The 16594-nt window shown below is 42.6% G+C and overlaps 1 protein-coding gene across 3 annotated transcripts in view; it reads right to left on the bottom strand.

The window, feature by feature from the left end:
- Window positions 1–9847: 9847 nt before the first annotated feature.
- CFHR5 (complement factor H related 5) overlaps window positions 9848–16594 on the bottom strand; it is a 28269-nt gene continuing 21522 nt past the window's right edge. For all 3 annotated transcript variants that reach the window (XM_042229283.2, XM_042229285.2, XM_042229284.2), the window contains 3 exons: window positions 16346–16528; window positions 13466–13648; window positions 9848–10990 (listed from right to left, as the gene is read on the bottom strand). In XM_042229283.2, the coding sequence (XP_042085217.1) occupies window positions 10794–10990; window positions 13466–13648; window positions 16346–16528 (563 nt within the window). In that variant the 3' untranslated portion in view covers window positions 9848–10793. The remainder of the gene's footprint in view (window positions 10991–13465; window positions 13649–16345; window positions 16529–16594) is intronic.

Raw genomic sequence — 16594 nt, 5'->3', positions numbered from 1 at the left:
GAACTATGAACTTCCAGATGTCAAGCTGGATTTAGAAAAGTCAGAGGAACCAGAGATCAAATTTCCAACATCCATTGGATCATCGAAAAAGCAAGAGAGTTCCAGAAAAACATCTACTTTTGCTTTATTGACTACACAAAAGCCTTTTGGGAATACCAGACCACCTGACCTTCCTCCCGAGAAATCTGTATACAGTTCAAGAAGCAACAGTTAGATCTAGACATGGAACAACAGACTGGTTCCAAATCAAGAAAGGAGTACGTCAAGGCTGTATATTGTCACCCTGCTTATTTAACTTATATGCAGAGTACATCGTGCAAAATGCCAGGCTGGATGAAGCACAAGCTGGAATCAAGATTGCTGGGAGAAATATCAGTAACCTCAAATACACAGATGACACCACACTTAATGGCAGAAAGCAAAGAAGAACTAAAGAGCCTCTTAGTGAAAGGAGAATGAAAAATTTGGCTTAAAGCTCAATATTCAGAAAACTAAGATCATGGCATCCAGTCCCATCACTTCATGGCAAATAGATGGGGAAACAATGGAAACAGACTTTATTTTTTGGTCTTCAAAATCACTGCAGATGGAGACTGCAGCCATGAAATTAAGACACTTACTCCTTGGAAGAAAAGCTATGACCAACCTACACAGCATATTAAAAAGCAGAGACATTAATTTAGCAAGAAAGGTCTGTCTAGTCAAAGGTATGATTTTTCCAGTAGTATTGTATGGATGTTAGAGTTGGACCATAAAGAAAGCTGAGCGCCAAAGAACTGATGCTTTTGAACTGTGGTGTTGGAGAAGACTCTTGAGAGTCCCTTGGACTGCAAGGAGATACAACCAGTGCATCCTAAAGGATCAGTCCTGAATATTCATCGGAAGGACTGATGCTGCAGCTCAAACTCCAATACTTTGGCCACCTGATGCAAAGAACTGACTCACTGGAAAATACCCTGATGCTGGGAAAGATTGAAGGCGGGAGGAGAAGGGGACAACAGAGGATGAGATGGCTGGATGGCATCACCAACTCAATGGACATGAGTTTGGGTGAACTCCGGGAATTGGTGATGGACAGGGAAGCTTGGTGTGCTGCAGTCCATAGGGTTGCAAGGAATAGGACACGACTGAGCAACTGAGCTGTACTGAACTGAACATCTCTGTTTATCTTAGCAATGTTATTAAGGACATGGGTTACTCGGTGTCTCCCTCCACTGGTACTTTCTCTGAGGCTCTCTCTGCGCTGTGGCCACTTTCCTACAAGCCCTCTCAATGCCACGTGTGTCCTCTCTGCTCTAAAGTAGGTGATGACCTCCTGGACAGGCAGCAGCCCTCTGCTTCCCTCACACGCAGGCGGCTTTCGAGTAGAACTCCCCCCTGATTTGTAGCCTTGCTGTCAGCATGCAGATGTTTGCTCTTCAACAACCTCCGGGAGTGTGCCTGGCCATGTTCCTCTATTTGTGTGCCACATAATTTTGTCTTGTGTCCTAGACTCACTGAATGTTGTATTGTGGAGACGGGATTGTCTTGTATCCCTCCGTGCCTGGCTCAGGCTGAGCGTTGATTTTGCAGTGGCAGCTCAAATCTTATTTCAATTATTTTTGATCCTTATCTGAGTTCCTTTGAGTTTGCACAATACATAGATATTCAAGAGTCATTTGGAGGGGCTTCCCTCATGGCTCAGTGGTAAAGAATCCACCTGCCAGTGCAGGAGACACAAGTTAATTCCCTGACCAGAGAGGATCCCACATGCCTTGGAGCAGCTAAGCCCGGGTGCCACAACTACTGAGCCTGTGCTCTAAAGCCCAGGAGCTGCAGCCCCTGGAGCCCGCGTGCTCTAGATTCCGTGATCCGCAACAAGGAGCCCAGGAACTGCAACGAAGGCAGCTCCCACTCTGCACAACTAGAGAAAGGCCACGTGGCAAGGAAGACCCAGCACAGCCACAAAAAGCCCAGCAGGAATCATTTGGTGATTTACAGAGAAATCACACCCAAAAGTTGGGCCTGTCTTTTCGCACTCTCTAGCCTCATTTCCCCATTGCCCCCTTTCTCAGTGGACATTACTGCCCTCGCCCACCTCACTGGCACCTGTGGCTGGAATGTCAGTGGACTTTTTCTTTAAACCCAAGGCTTCACTCCATTGCAAAGTGCTGAGTGATGAGTTCTGTCAGGCTGTAGCCTGTAAAAATGGTCTACTGCCTGAGAGAACTGACTTCCTTGCCTTCTTTCAACTGAATTCTCCCATCCAGAAACGGTCTGCTGTCTTCCATTCTGCTGTGTGTCAGCGTATCTGGCTTCTTGGTTTCCGTTGGGGGTGAGTTTGGATTTTGTTTAGAGTTGCTCTCTTAGAGTTTACTTGTGCATATTCGAAGCTGAAGTTGAAGAGGTGTTTTATCATCTATTTTATTCCCCTTCCAAAACACACATCTTTTCTTTTCTTTTCTTTTCTTTTAATGAATAAAGGACATTCAAGATGAAAACTTAGGTGCAATATAAGGTTATGAATGATGTCATCTTACCCCTAGAGAATTTATTTCTGTTCCCTCCCAACTAACAGCTAGCCTAGAAACACTGACTACTGCACATCACCTTTATCCAGTTTGGATTGAGATGGTGTTGAGGTGGATTTGGGTCCCTAGACAGTCTGTATCTACTTCTCACATACTCTCATTTTTCAACGCCCTAGAGCTTTCTATTCTCTTGCAGGCTCTGCAAACCACTGTTAGGTTCCTAACAGACCCCAGGGTCTGCTGATAGCTATGCATGTCATCATAGTCTTCTTAGCATCAGTCCCGAATCAAGGATTGCTCTGAGAGGAGAAAGAACGAAAGTGAAGTCATTCAGTCGTGTCTGACTCTTTGCAACCCCATGGACTGTAGCCCGCCAGCCTCCTCCGTCCATGGGATTCTGCAGGCAAGAATACTGGAGTGGGTTGCCATTTCCTTCTCCAGGGGATCTTCCAGACCCAGGGACCGAAGCCGGGTCTCCTGCATTGTAGGCAGACACTACCGTCTGAGCCGCCAGGGAAGCCCTGTGAGAATGGAAGTGCCTCCTGCATGCTGGGATGAAATCCCTGTGCTTCCCTTCTCTTAAATCTTGGCCCTGAAATTCCTCAATGTCTTGGTAGTGCACTACTGCCTTCCAACAGCTTTTAATACTTTATTAAATATTTATAGTTGCTATCGATGTCCAGCACTTTGGTTCAGATAGTAAAGAATCCACCTGCCAATGTAGGAGACCTGGGTCCGATCCCTGGGTTGAGAAGATCCTCTGGAGGAGGGAATGACCACTCACTCTAGTATTCTTGCCTGGAGAATCCCATGAACAGAGGAGCCTTGCAGGCTACAGTCCATGGAGTCACAAAGAGTCGGACACGACTTAGTAACTGACACACACATGGTTGCTATCAGTAAGAGGATTGAGCTAAAACAACCCAATCCACCTGTGATGGAAGAATTCCCATTCTTCTGACTTTCAAATATGTTGAAAATGGTGAGTATGATGTGGCTTGTCATGATGTCAGCAACTTCATCTGATTTGGTTCAGCTAAAGTATGAAGCTCCAGTACTTTGGCCACCTCATGCGAAGAGTTGACTCATTGGAAAAGACTCTAATGCTGGGAGGGATTGGGGGCAGGAGAAGAAGGGGACGACAGAGGATGAGATGGCTGGATGGCATCACTGACTCGATGGACATGAGTCTGAGTGAACTCCGGCAGTTGGTGATGGACAGGGAGGCCTGGCGTGCTGTGATTCATGGGGTCGCAGAGTCGGACACAACTGAGCGACTGAACTGAACTGAACTGAAAGTATAAAAAGGTAAACTCATACATGAATTTTTATAGCTGGATAAGCTGATAGAGCAGATACAGTAAAATGTTAAAAACTGCTGAATTTTGACATTTCAACAATGGTTGAATCAAAGAGTTTGATCGACTACTCTGTGTGTATACTTGCCATGAAATATAAGCTGGTGAAAAGCATGTGAGGAGCATTTTAAATAGGCTTTCCCATCTTGCCGTCCTTTAGAACTCAGCGCGGATAAATGCATGAATGGAAACTGGTTATCCCATTCAAATGCTAATACACAGTTTATTTTCTTAATAGAAGGGGGAAAGCATGACTGTACACCATCCTAATTCAAGCTCAAGTGCTAGCTTCTTGTCAGCAATTCTGTCTTTTGTGATGATACAATATAAAATCCACGACATCATATATTAGATCATCTGGTCAAACCATTTGCTGTCAATTCAACATAGTAATGAAAAACCTGAGCTTGGGCCCGCAGTGAGCTGGCCTTTCCTCCCCCAGGTCCTCGGGAGCTGAGGATATGGAGGTGAAGGGCCCAGCCAGCCTTCCCTCCGTCACCCCAAGCTCTTCCCACGCTCGGCTCCATCCAAGTCAACAACCAGGACCTGGGCCCCTCTGGGAAACACAGAGAAGAAAAGGAGAAGCGATACACTTGTGGATAATTACTTCAATTTCACTTTGGGACCTGTTTCATCTTGCATTTCAAAACCTTGCTGGCTCTCTTTTTTGTGGCTGAGTAGCATTCCATTGTGTACACATATACGTACCACAGTTTTAGCCCCTCTTCTGCTGGTGGACATTTAGGTTGCTTCCATGTCTTGGCCATTGTGAACAGTGCTGCAATGAACATTAGGGCGCGTGTGCCCTTCTAGATGGCGTTTTTCTCTGGATACATGCCCAGGAGTGGAACTGCCAAATCATGTGGTAGTTTTGCTTGTCTCTTTTTAAAGAACCTCCATACCGTTTTCCATAGTGGCTGCACCAATTTATATTCCCACTAACAGTATAGGAAGTTTCCCTTCTCTCTACACCACCTCCAGCATTTATTGTTAGAAGATTTTTTGATGATGGTCATTCTGACCACTGTGAGGTGAGACCTCATGGTAGTTTTGATTTGTGTGTCTCTATTAATTAGTGATGTTGAGCATCTTTTCATGTGCTTTTTGGCCATCTGTATGTCTTCTTTGGAAAAAGGTCTATTTAGATCTTCCACCCCCCCACTCTTTTTTTTTTTTCGATTGGGTTGTTTTGTTTTTTATATTGAGCTTGCAGCAACATGGGTGGAGCCAGACTTTGTTGAAGTGAGTGAAGTCAGAGGAAGACAAATATTATATGATATTGCTTATGCATGGAATCTAAAAAGAAAATGGTACAAATGAACTTATTTTCAAAACAGATGGAGTCACAGATGTAGAAAGCAAACTTATGGTTTCAAGGGGGAAGGGATAAACGGGGAGACTGGGATTAACATACACACACTGTGGGTATTAGTTAGTCGTGTCTGACGCTTTGCAACCCTATGGACTATAGCCCGCCAGGCTCCTCTGTCAATGGGATTCTCCAGGCAAGAATGCTGGAGTGGGTTGCCATGCCCTCCTCCAGGGGGTCTTCCCAACCCAGGGATAGAATCTGGGTCTCCTTCATTGCAGGCAGATTCTTTACCATCTGAGCCACCAGGGAACATACACACACTACTATATATAAAATGGAGAACTACTAAGGACCTATTCTGCAGCACAGGGGCCTCTGCTCCGTCCTCCAATGACCCACGTGGGACGAGGATCTACAGGAGAGTGGGTGGATGTGTATGTATAAGCGAGTCACTTTACTGCACACCTGAAGCTAACTCAACATTGTAAATCAACGATACTCCAATAAAAATCAAGAAAAAACACACATCTTGCTGGCTCTCCTTTTCTTAACTAGAGTGGCTACAGGTGGGCCTTTCAGGCGAGTACTTTAAAAAGCTGGCTTCACGCCAGTTTCTCTCTCCTTCTTGGCCGCAGACTTTTCCTCTGCCAGTTTCTCTTTACCTCCTCAACTTCTCTCAGTCTTGAATCAGACATAATGTGTAAAAAATAAACATCACGGCCTCCAAATAGTCTCTCTGAAGCCCTCTGACTAGATTGGAAGGAATAGGGAATGAAATTCTACTCACCTCCCCAAGAAAGGTGGCTGTGACTCCTAGCACCTGAGATTACCTGTAAAAGGCTTTCTCCTATTTCCAGCCTTACTCCTATTATGTTTGATTTTGGCTCCTTTGCCTCGTGGAAGAGAATAGTGAGCCACGCACGGCAAAGCTTACCAGCAAGCACCGCATCGCTGCTTACCAAGCACCTTGCTTTGGAATATGTGCCACAAAAGAGTTTAAGAAAGAAAGAAATTCTCAGAAACTGAGAGAGAACATCCAAGTTTAAAATCCTCTTTCCTATGCTTTGAATAAAACATTTTAATATGTATTTTGTTGTTTACAAAATTCTAAGTAATAGTCCCAGTTCAAGGTTCCCCTCAATACTGAGGAGGAGAAATGAAACTTCTATTAGTACCTGCTTCTTCCTAACCTAGGGGTCAGCTGTTTCAACAGCAAGAGTGATTTACAAGTTCTTCTTTTTTTTTTTTATTCAACACCACCAATCTTTGAGTTAGTACAAATTCCTCATAGATTTTGATACTGTCTTAGTTTTTTGCTTTTTACATTCCCTGTGTTTCTCATTGATTTAAAATTATTGACCACTATTTTTGAAAATACCTTTATTGAGGTATAGTTCACATACCATACAATTAGCCCATTTAAAATGTACAATTCAGTGTTTCCTGGCATAATCACAGAGTCGTGCAATCATCACCATTATCAATTTTAGAACATTCATCAGCCTCAGCTTTCAGTCATCAGCCCCTCCCCAATTCTAACCCTAGGCGACCTCAAGTCTCCTGTGTCTGTCTACATTTGTCTACTCCGGACATGCCATATAGATGCAGCCACATAATACGTAGTCTTCTGTGACTGGCTTTTGACACTTAGCATGTTTCTGACGTTCATTCATGATATGACATGTAATAATACTTCAGAATATTCCATTGTTTCGATGTAACTTTTGTTTAGTTCTTGTGTATATTAATGAGTATCTGGGTTGTTTTTCAGTTCGGTTCAGTCACTCAGTTGCATCCAACTCTTTGCAAACCCATGGGTTGCAGCATGCCAGGCTTCTCTGTCCATCACCAACTCCCAGAGCTTCCTCAAACTCATGTCCATTGAGTCAGTGATGCCATCCAACCATCTCATCCTGTCGCCCCCTTCTCCTCCTACCTTCAATCCTTCCCACCATTAGGGTCTTTTCAAATGAGTCAGTTCTTTGCATTAGGTGGCCAAAGTATTGGAGTTTGAGCTTCAGCATCACTCCTTTCAATGAATATTCAGGTCTGATTTCCTTTAGGATGCACTGGTTGGATCTCCTTGCAGTCCAAGGGACTCTCAAGAGTCTTCTCCAACACCACAGTTCAAAAGCATCAATTCTTCAGCACACAGCTTTCTTTATAGTCCAACTCTCACATCCATACATGACTACTGGGAAAACCATAGCTTTGACTAGATGGAACTTTGTTGTCAAAGTAATGTCTCTGTTTTTTAACATGCTGTGTAGGTTGGTCATAGCTTTTCTTCCAAGTAGCAAGCATCTTTTAATTTCAAGGCTGCAGTCACCATCTGCAGTGATTTTCAGTTCAGTTCAGTTCAGTCGCTCAGTCGTATCCGACTCTTTGCGACCCCATGAATCGCAGCATGCCAGGCCTCGATGTTAATCACCAACTCCCGGAGTTCACTCAGACTCATGTCCATCGAGTCAGTGATGCCATCCAGCCATCTCATCCTCGGTCGTCCCCTTCTCCTCCTGTCCCCAATCCCTCCCAGCATCAGAGTCTTTTCCAATGAGACAACTCTTCGCATGAGGTGGTTAAAGTACTGGAGTTTCAGCTTTAGCATCATTCCTTCCAAAAGAAATCCCAGGGCTGATCTCCTTCAGAATGGACTGGTTGGATGTCCTTGCAGTCCAAGGGACTCTCAAGAGTCTTCTCCAACACCACAGTTCAAAAGCATCAATTCTTTGGTGCTCAGCTTTCTTCACAGTCCAACTCTCGCATCCATACATGACCACTGGAAAAACCATAGCCTTGACTAGATGGACCTTTGTTGGCAAAATAATGTCTCTGCTTTTGAATATGCTATCTATGTTGGTCATAACTTTTCTTCCAAGGAGTAAGCATCTTTTAATTTCATGGCTGCAATCACCATCTGCAGTGCTTTTGGAGCCCCCCAAAAATAAAGTCTGACACTATTTCCACTGTTTCCCCATCTATTTCCCATGAAGTGATGGGACCAGATGCCATGATCTTCGTTTTCTGAATGTTGAGCTTTAAGCCAACTTTTTCACTCTCCTCTTTCACTTTAAGAGGCTTTTTAGTTCCTCTTCACTTTCTGCCATAAGGGTGGTGTCATCTGCATATCTGAGGTTATTGATATTTCTCCCAGCAATCTTGATTCCAGCTTGTGTTTCTTCCAGCCCAGCATTTCTCATGATGTACTCTGCATAGAAGTTAAATGAGCAGGGTGACAATATACAGCCTTGACGTTCTCCTTTTCCTATTTGGAACCAGTCTGTTGTTCCATGTCCAGTTCTAACTGTTGCTTCTTGACCTGTATATAGATTTCTCAAGAGGCAGGTCAGGTGGTCTGGTATTTCCATCTCTTTCAGAATTTTCCACAGTTTATTGTGATCCGGATGCCATGATCTTAGTTTTCTGAATGTTGAGTTTTATGCCAGCTTTTTCACTCTCTTCTTTCACTTAGGAGGCTCTTTAGTTCCCTTTCGCTTTCTGCCATAAGGTTGGTGTCATCTGCATATCTGAGCTTATTAATATTTCTCCCAGCAATCTTGATTCCAGCTTGTGCTTCATCCAGCCTGGCATTTCACATGATGTACTCTGCATATAAATCAGGGTGACAAGATACAGGCTTGATATACTCCTTTCCCAGTTTTGAAACAGTTGTTTTTACCTTTGGGTTATGAGTAACTCTGCTAGGAACATTCACATGCAAGTTTGTGTAGATACATGTTTTCATTTCTCCTAGGTATTTATCGATATCTAGGAGGATTGCTGAGTCATCGCAACTCTATGTTTAACCTTCAGAAACTGCCAGGTTGTCTTCCAAATTGAGTGCACAGCTTTATATTCCCTTCGGCAGTGTTTGTGGGTCTCCATTTTCCGCATCCTTAAGAACTCCTGTTATTATCTGACTTTATCACCATCCCAGTTTGTGTGAAGTAGTATCTCATGATGATTTTTATTTCAATTTACTTAATACTTTAGTCAGCTGATGCAAAGAGCCAACTCATTAGAAAAGACCCTGATGCTGGGAAAGACTGAGGGCAGGAGGAGAAGGGGACAACAGAGGATGAGATGGTTGGATGGCACCGCTGACTCAATGGACATGAGTTTGAGTAAGCTCCGGGAGTTGGTGATGGACAGGGAGGCCTGGCATGCTGCAGTCGATGGGGTCGCAGAGTCAGGCATGACTGAGCAACTAAACAACAACAAAATGGTTAACGATGTCAGACATCTTTCAGTGTGCTTATTGGCCATTCATACATTTTCTTCAGACAAGTATCTATTTAGATCCCGTTTTCATTTTTAAATTGGATTATTTGTCTTGTTCTTTTGAGTTGTAAGAGTTATTTATATATTCTAAATACAAGCCTGTTATCAGATATATGATTTGTAACTATTTTCTCCCATTTTGTCTGCTATGTTTTCATTTTATTTTCCTTTTCTCTGAAGCATGAATGTTTGTAATTTTGACTAAGTCCAGTTGATCTATTTTTTTCTTTTCTTTCTTGTGCTTTTGATGTCATCTAAGAACCCATTGTCAAATCCATGGTCATGAGGACTTTAAGCCATATTTTCACTTGTATTAGTAGTCATCTTTTGTACAAATATTTAAAAGAAGGAAAAAAATGCTGTCTACAATAGAAGACCACCCAAAGTATATTTCTAAAACATTTTATTCAGTATTTCCCAAACTACGGTACATCAAAAAATAATGGAGTTGTTGCATGAAATCAGCATCATGACCCAAAGGGTCTTTATATTCTCATTTTCTATTTTCTTGGTCTGATAACTCTTTTCTGACTATAAAAGCAGTATATAATGTTAAAATATAGGAAATACAAATAATTTCAAAGTATTCTAATTTCTTAAACCTATTCATCTCAGACCACATAGACTGATTTAGCCAGCATTTTTATTTCTTCTCGTTTATCCATTTATGCCCACCCAGACAATTCAATACACATAATATTGTAACCTAATAACTCTTATTTAAAATTAGAGTTTCTTTTCTGTATGTGTATATTGCCTCTTGACTGTATCAGAAGTACCACACTAAGATTTGTGTACGTTTCAAAGTCTTCCACTTATTTGTAGAAGTGGTATATTCAGTCCTTTAAGGCGTATGTATGGCTTAATGGATGGTTAGAGTCACATTAGAGGTTTATAAATACTTACTAATGCTTGCTACAAACATAAGGGGTGACAGTGTCTGTGTTTTTGTGAAATTATAATAATGTAAAGAAAGAGACTATCCACCACTTCCTCTGAAATAAAGTTGACTCAGAAAGCCTCGAAGCAGTAAATTTCAGACAATGAGAAGAGGGTGCGTGGAACTAAGTGGTGAAGGCGGGCATGTTTCTGCGTGTGTTACAGGAGAGGGGACTCAGGAATGGGATACGCATGGTCCTGCTATGAAAGAAGCCTTGGCTACTCAACTGACAAATTTAAGAACCTCTGAAAATCCAGAGTTCTAATTAAAACTGTGATAAACCATCCCTGAAAGTATAAAGAAAATAATTGTAGCAGTGACCACATAACAAATACTAACAGCCTACCTGTAGGATTACTTTTAAGGGCACATCCAGGGGAGTTGTGCTTGTCTCATTCACATGTGGGATATTCAAATTTCCCTTCCTGACAGAGGACTCGGAATGATTGTATGGGTGTTCTCTCTTTATGTGAACTTTTACACTCAAATTCAATGAAATCCCCTGTTTTAGCATATCTGTTTGGGGGGTTTCTCCGTTTTAACTGTATGTTATTTTTGTTCATTCTATCTTCAGATATGATACATGCATCTGAAAGAAAAAATAATGAAGTATTAATAATATATCTTTGCTTATCCAAGAACAGTGAAATTGCATTTAAGAAAATCTGGAACTAAATAAAATTATAAAAGAATATTAAAAGTTAATATTTATTCAGTTATACTAGACATAGTTCTTAGCATTTTGTATGTATCATTTATAAATGCTGGGCATTATCTCTCCAGGCTACCCATGAGGAGACGGAGGCTCAGAGAACCAGAATAAATATTCCAAATTCACATAATTTGGGGTTTTGAGCCAGAATATGGAAGCCAGTCTTCCCTGTCCTTCACTATCTCCCGGAATTTGCTCAAACTCATGTCCATTGAGTGGGTGATGTCATCCCACCATCTCAACCTCTGTCACCCCTTTCTCCTCTTGCCCTCAATCTTTTCCAGCATTGGGATCTTTTCCAGTGAGTCATCTCTTTGCATCAGGTGGCCAAAGTATTGGAACTTCAACTTCAGCATCAGTCCTTCCAATGAATATTCAGGACTGATTTCCTTTAGGATTGACTGGTTGGATCTCCTTGCAGTCCAGGGACTCATAAGTGTCTTCTCCATCACCACATTTAAATGGCACCCCACTCCAGTACTCGTGCCTGGCAAATCCCAGGGACGGAGGAGCCTGGTGGGCTGCAGTCCATAGGGTTGCTAAGAGTCGGACACGACTGAGCGACTTCACTTTCACTTTTCGCTTTCATGCATTGCAGAAGGAAATGGCAACCCACTCCTGTGTTCTTGCCTGGAGAATCCCAGGGATGCGGGAGCCTGGTGGGCTCCCATCTATGGGGTTGCACAGAGTCGGACACGACTGAAGCGACTTAGCAGCAGCAGCAGCAGCCTTCTTTATGATCCAACTCTCACATCCATATATAACTATGGAAAAACCATAGCTTTGACTAGATGGACCTTTGTTGACAAAGTGATATATGAATCCTAACACCACCAGATACTCACTAAGCAGCTTAAATCAAATACTAAGGTGTTCTGTGCCTCGTTTCTTCATTCATTGGCACAGGTTGTTAATAAAACAAATCTCATAAGACTACTGATAGAAGTTATATAGATTCCATTTCTTATTGTGCTAGACAATGTGGCTGTGAATATCCTTGTACAGATTCTTTTACACTTGCAAGAGTGCGTGTGTAGATTAGTCTTCCAGAAATAAAGTAATGAGGTCAAAGGACGTGTGGTTTTAAAATCTGAGGTTTATGCCCAAACTGCCCTCCAAAGAGTTTGCCCCACTTTATAATTCCATTAAGAGAGTCAGAGAGACTTCCCTGATGGTTGAACGGCTGACTGCACCCTTTCACTGCAGGGGCACAGGTTTGATCCCTGGTTGGGGGACTAAGATCCCACATGCCCCAGAGCAAATAGTCTGGTGTGCCACAACTACCGAGCCAGAGTACCACAGCCAGAGAACGCATGCCGACCAAGACCTGACACAGCCAAATATTTAAAAAAGAAGAAGAAGAAGATACAGTGCAGATTTGGGAGGCGACTTGCTAACCTTGCCAGTTTTTCTGCTTTCCCTGCTAGAACTCCCAGCCACATGGGAGTACAAATCCATGTTAGCAGCGGTCTGCAAAGAGTTCTTCCAGGAAAAACCATCAGGTTTACAAGTAGAATTTTGCATACAGATAAAGAACAACTCCTAGACCATCATTTCGCAAATGGTCTCCTGAAAAATATCCTCAAATGTTTGTAACATGAAAATACTTTGTGGTGTAAGAGTATGTCCTGTGGTTAAATGATGACTTGGGATATTCATGGAGTTTTGTAATGCACCGTGTATTTTGGGTCTTTTTAAAGTGTATTTATATTATTGTTTTATTTTTATTTATTTATTTTTAAAATTTTTATTTTTACTTTATTTTGCTTTACAATACTGTATTGGTTTTGCCATACATTGACATGAAAAACATGGATACTATCATGTAAGAAACGAATTGCCAGTCTGTGTTCGATATATTATTGTTTTTTAAAAACTGTGTTTATTTTTGGCTGTGCTGGGTCTCGCTGCTGCACGGGCTTGTCCCTAATTGTGGAGGGTGGCGGGGGCTGCTCTCCCGCTACATTGCATGGGCTCTCACCGCAGAGGCTGCTCTTGCTGCAGAGCAGGGCTCTAGGGGCACAGGTTCAGAAGTCAGCCTAGGGGCTTTAGTTGTTCCTCAGCATGTGGAATCTCCCCAGATCAGGGCTCGAACTCATGTCCCCTGCATCGGCAGGCAGATTCTTATCCCCTGTACCACCAGGAAAGTCCCGATTTATCATTTAAAGAAACTTTTTTTCCACTCTGCTTTAAATAAAGCAGATTTTTTTTTTTAATGTGCAGTTATATACCTACACTTGTTAACAAGTTTTTGGCTGAATGAAATTTAAGTAAAAATTATCCTACAAAATTAGTCCATGAAAATTCTATAAACATCAAGTTTCAGACTCCAGGAAAATATAAAGAACTCACCAATGCATGTGGGTGGTTCTGACCACTGTCCATTTCTGCACGTCACAGTCAGGTTCCCCCGGAGCTCATAGAAAGATTGGCAGCGGTACTGGACCACCGACCCTGGAGAGTATGCTGATAAGGGGAAGGAGGTGATGTCTCCATTGTCAATAGGCGGAGGCAGCCCACAATATTGTGCAGACTCTGGAAGATGACATGCAAGTGTTAAAAAAATATTAGTATTGCAGTATAAATGGAATAAAGTGAGTTCCATATATCATATCTTCAATATCTTATTTACATGATGTTCAAGAGTCCAAATAGCTCATTATAAAATTTCTATCATGCAACCTGATAACTGGAATACAACTATAATGCTTTCTTTCACCCTAAAATAAAACACACACAAAATGAGTATTAAGCATACATCAGGGCACGCTTGTGTGGTCAGTCTCTACAGTCGTGTCCGACAGTTTGCAACCCAATGGACCATAGCCCGCCAGGCTCTGTCCATGGGATTCTCCAGGCAAGAATACTGGAGTGGGTTGCCATGCCCTCCTCCGGGGGATCTTCCTGACCCAGGGACCGAGCCCATCATCTCCTGCATCGCAGGTGGATTCTTTACCGCTGAGCCACCGGGAAGCCCATATATAAGGTTATGTAAGTATTAAAAACTGTTTTTATTTAAAGCCTGATGGACTAGTGAATAAACCTCTGGTCTATCTCACCTTTCCCCATACAAATGTTTAATTACAGAGGAAAGGTAAAAATAAGTAACTCCCTTCCCATTTTTATTCTCTGGGGCAACTGTTACTGTTATGCAAACAACATGGAGCTATCAGTTATGGTCATGAACTTTTAATTTTACTGAAATGACTTGTAGACATACTCTTCGGTGTTTACTTTTTTAACTCCAAACAATAGCATGGGCCTCTTTCTCTGTCCATCACGTTTCAACTCATGTTAAGATCGGCTGGAATAAGTTCCATGGTACTGAGTGATCTCCCTACACGGTCACAGAAGCTACAGATACGGAGGGACCGACTCAGACAGCTGATCACAAATAATTTGTTCTCTCTCCTCTTTCATTTCTTGTCCCTGCTCTTTTCTCAAACCAACTCCATGTGGACTTTGGATTCTATATCCTCTACACCAGCAAAGGCCCTGCCCCATGAATTGTCCTCTTTCTGCTGTGTCACCAGTGTCTCCTCTGCTGAATCTGTAACCAGCATAGAAATGCACTGAAAAAGCCACAGCTTCATCAGATGAAAGCAAAGTTACCCATGATTTTCAGGTAGCTGAATCCACTGCTGTTGTTGTTTCATCTCTATCTCCATTTTCTTCCCTTCCTCCTAGCTGAAATCTTTTAATCGGAAGAAAATTGCTCTACAGTGTTGTGCTGGTTTCTGCCAGACAACACGAATCGGCCATGATGATACATATATCGCCTCCTTCTTGAGCCTCCCTTGCCCGCAACCCACCGCTCTAGGTCATCACAGAGCACCGGGCTAGGCTCTTTGTTAAATCCGCTGTTCAATTCTCAGGCATCTTGCCTAGTCCTAAGCAGTCTTTGAAATGTCTGCCTTCCTGTCAAATAACATTTTAAAATAAGTTACTTTTTTTAACTTATGCCGTTGGCGTTGCTTCTGGGACACCAGTTGTGGTGCTGTGATTTCTAAAAAGAAGCAAACACTTGGTCTGACTCCTGCTTCTTGCACAGAGCTCTGGAAACCCTTGGAATCTCCTAAAGATGGAAAGCAATCAAAGTGCCTTTTGTTCCATCAATGAGGTGATTTTTGGAAAGCCCTTCGATAACACAAGGATGCGCTGGTTGCCAGGAGAACCACCATGTGAAGGCTGAAACTTTCAGTCCCACCCTGACCTGCAGGGAGGGCAGAGGGGCTGGAGGTCAAATCCATCACCCATGGCCACAGATGTGATCAATGGTGCCAACGTACTGAAGCTTCCATAACTCCCCAAAAGACAGGGTCCACAGGGCTTCCCGTGGGAAGATGCGGGAAGAGCCACGCCTGGAGGGGGCATGGCAGCTCTGCACCCTTCCCCACACTTTGTCCTGAGCATAGCTTTCATCTGGCTGTTCCCGAGGTGTCCTCTTTTATAATAAATGGTGATCTAGTGAGTAGACTGCTTCTGAGTGTGGTGAGATGCTCCAGCAAAGTAATGGAACCCAAGGAGAGGGTCATGGAAAACTTCATCTATACCTGGTCGGTCAGAAGCACAGGTCACAACCTGGACATGGAACCGGCATCTGAACTGGGGCCGCAGGGAGCAGTCTTGTAAGACTGGGTCCTTAGCCTGTGAGATCCGAGGCTGTCTCTGGGTAGACAGTGTCAGAACTGAGTCCAATTGTAGGGCACTTGCTTGTAGAATGAGGAGTAGCACCCCCACATTGCAATTGGGTCCTGGAATTATTTTAGCAACCTTCCCTAGTTTATCTCCTGCAACCTTGTTTGGCTGCTCCTCTTTGCCCACCTCTTTCTCTCTTGTTTAGATATGTAAACTCTTCATGTGTTCCCAGCCCATCCCAAAGCTTTCATATCATCTCTCCAGCAGCAATTACCAAATTCAAACCCTAGCCTTGACCACTCTCAGATTGCCCGCTCTACATCTTAACGCTGGATATTGAATAATTCTGATGAATAGAATTGAGTTTCCAGTGAAGGTCTCAAACCCGTTTCTTCTCTGGTCACTGTTGGAGATACATCTCAGAGAAACAGTTTAAAACATGGGCAGAATTGGGTAACTAGATGACAATTTAATGCTTCAGAATATTGTGTAATAAATAGGTCATAAGGTTTTTTCCTGTTCTTTAGATAAAGCAAAGATTTATCTAAAGATTTATCTCTTTTCAAACAACATTATTTAGAAACAAATACTGACCTACACAGAGTGGTAAGGACTGCCATTGTCCACTTTTGCACACAAGTTCTTTTGCTTCCAGAAATGCATAATTTTCTTTACAGAGAACAGTGACCTTTTCTCCTTCCTGATAATTCACTGTGGTTAGCATGTTCTGAGCATTAGGAATCTGAGGTGGAGGTGGGCACAGTTGTATCTTTTTTCCTACAAAAAAATTGTATTATTTGATTAATAAAAGCTAAGGAAAAACAGCTCAACAAGATGACATTT

This window comes from Ovis aries, chromosome 12 (assembly GCF_016772045.2).
Source record: "Ovis aries strain OAR_USU_Benz2616 breed Rambouillet chromosome 12, ARS-UI_Ramb_v3.0, whole genome shotgun sequence".
NCBI classification, from domain to species: Eukaryota; Metazoa; Chordata; class Mammalia; order Artiodactyla; family Bovidae; genus Ovis; species Ovis aries.
Note: the sequence above shows the minus strand (reverse complement) of the source record. Positions and strands in the feature narration are given on the sequence as shown.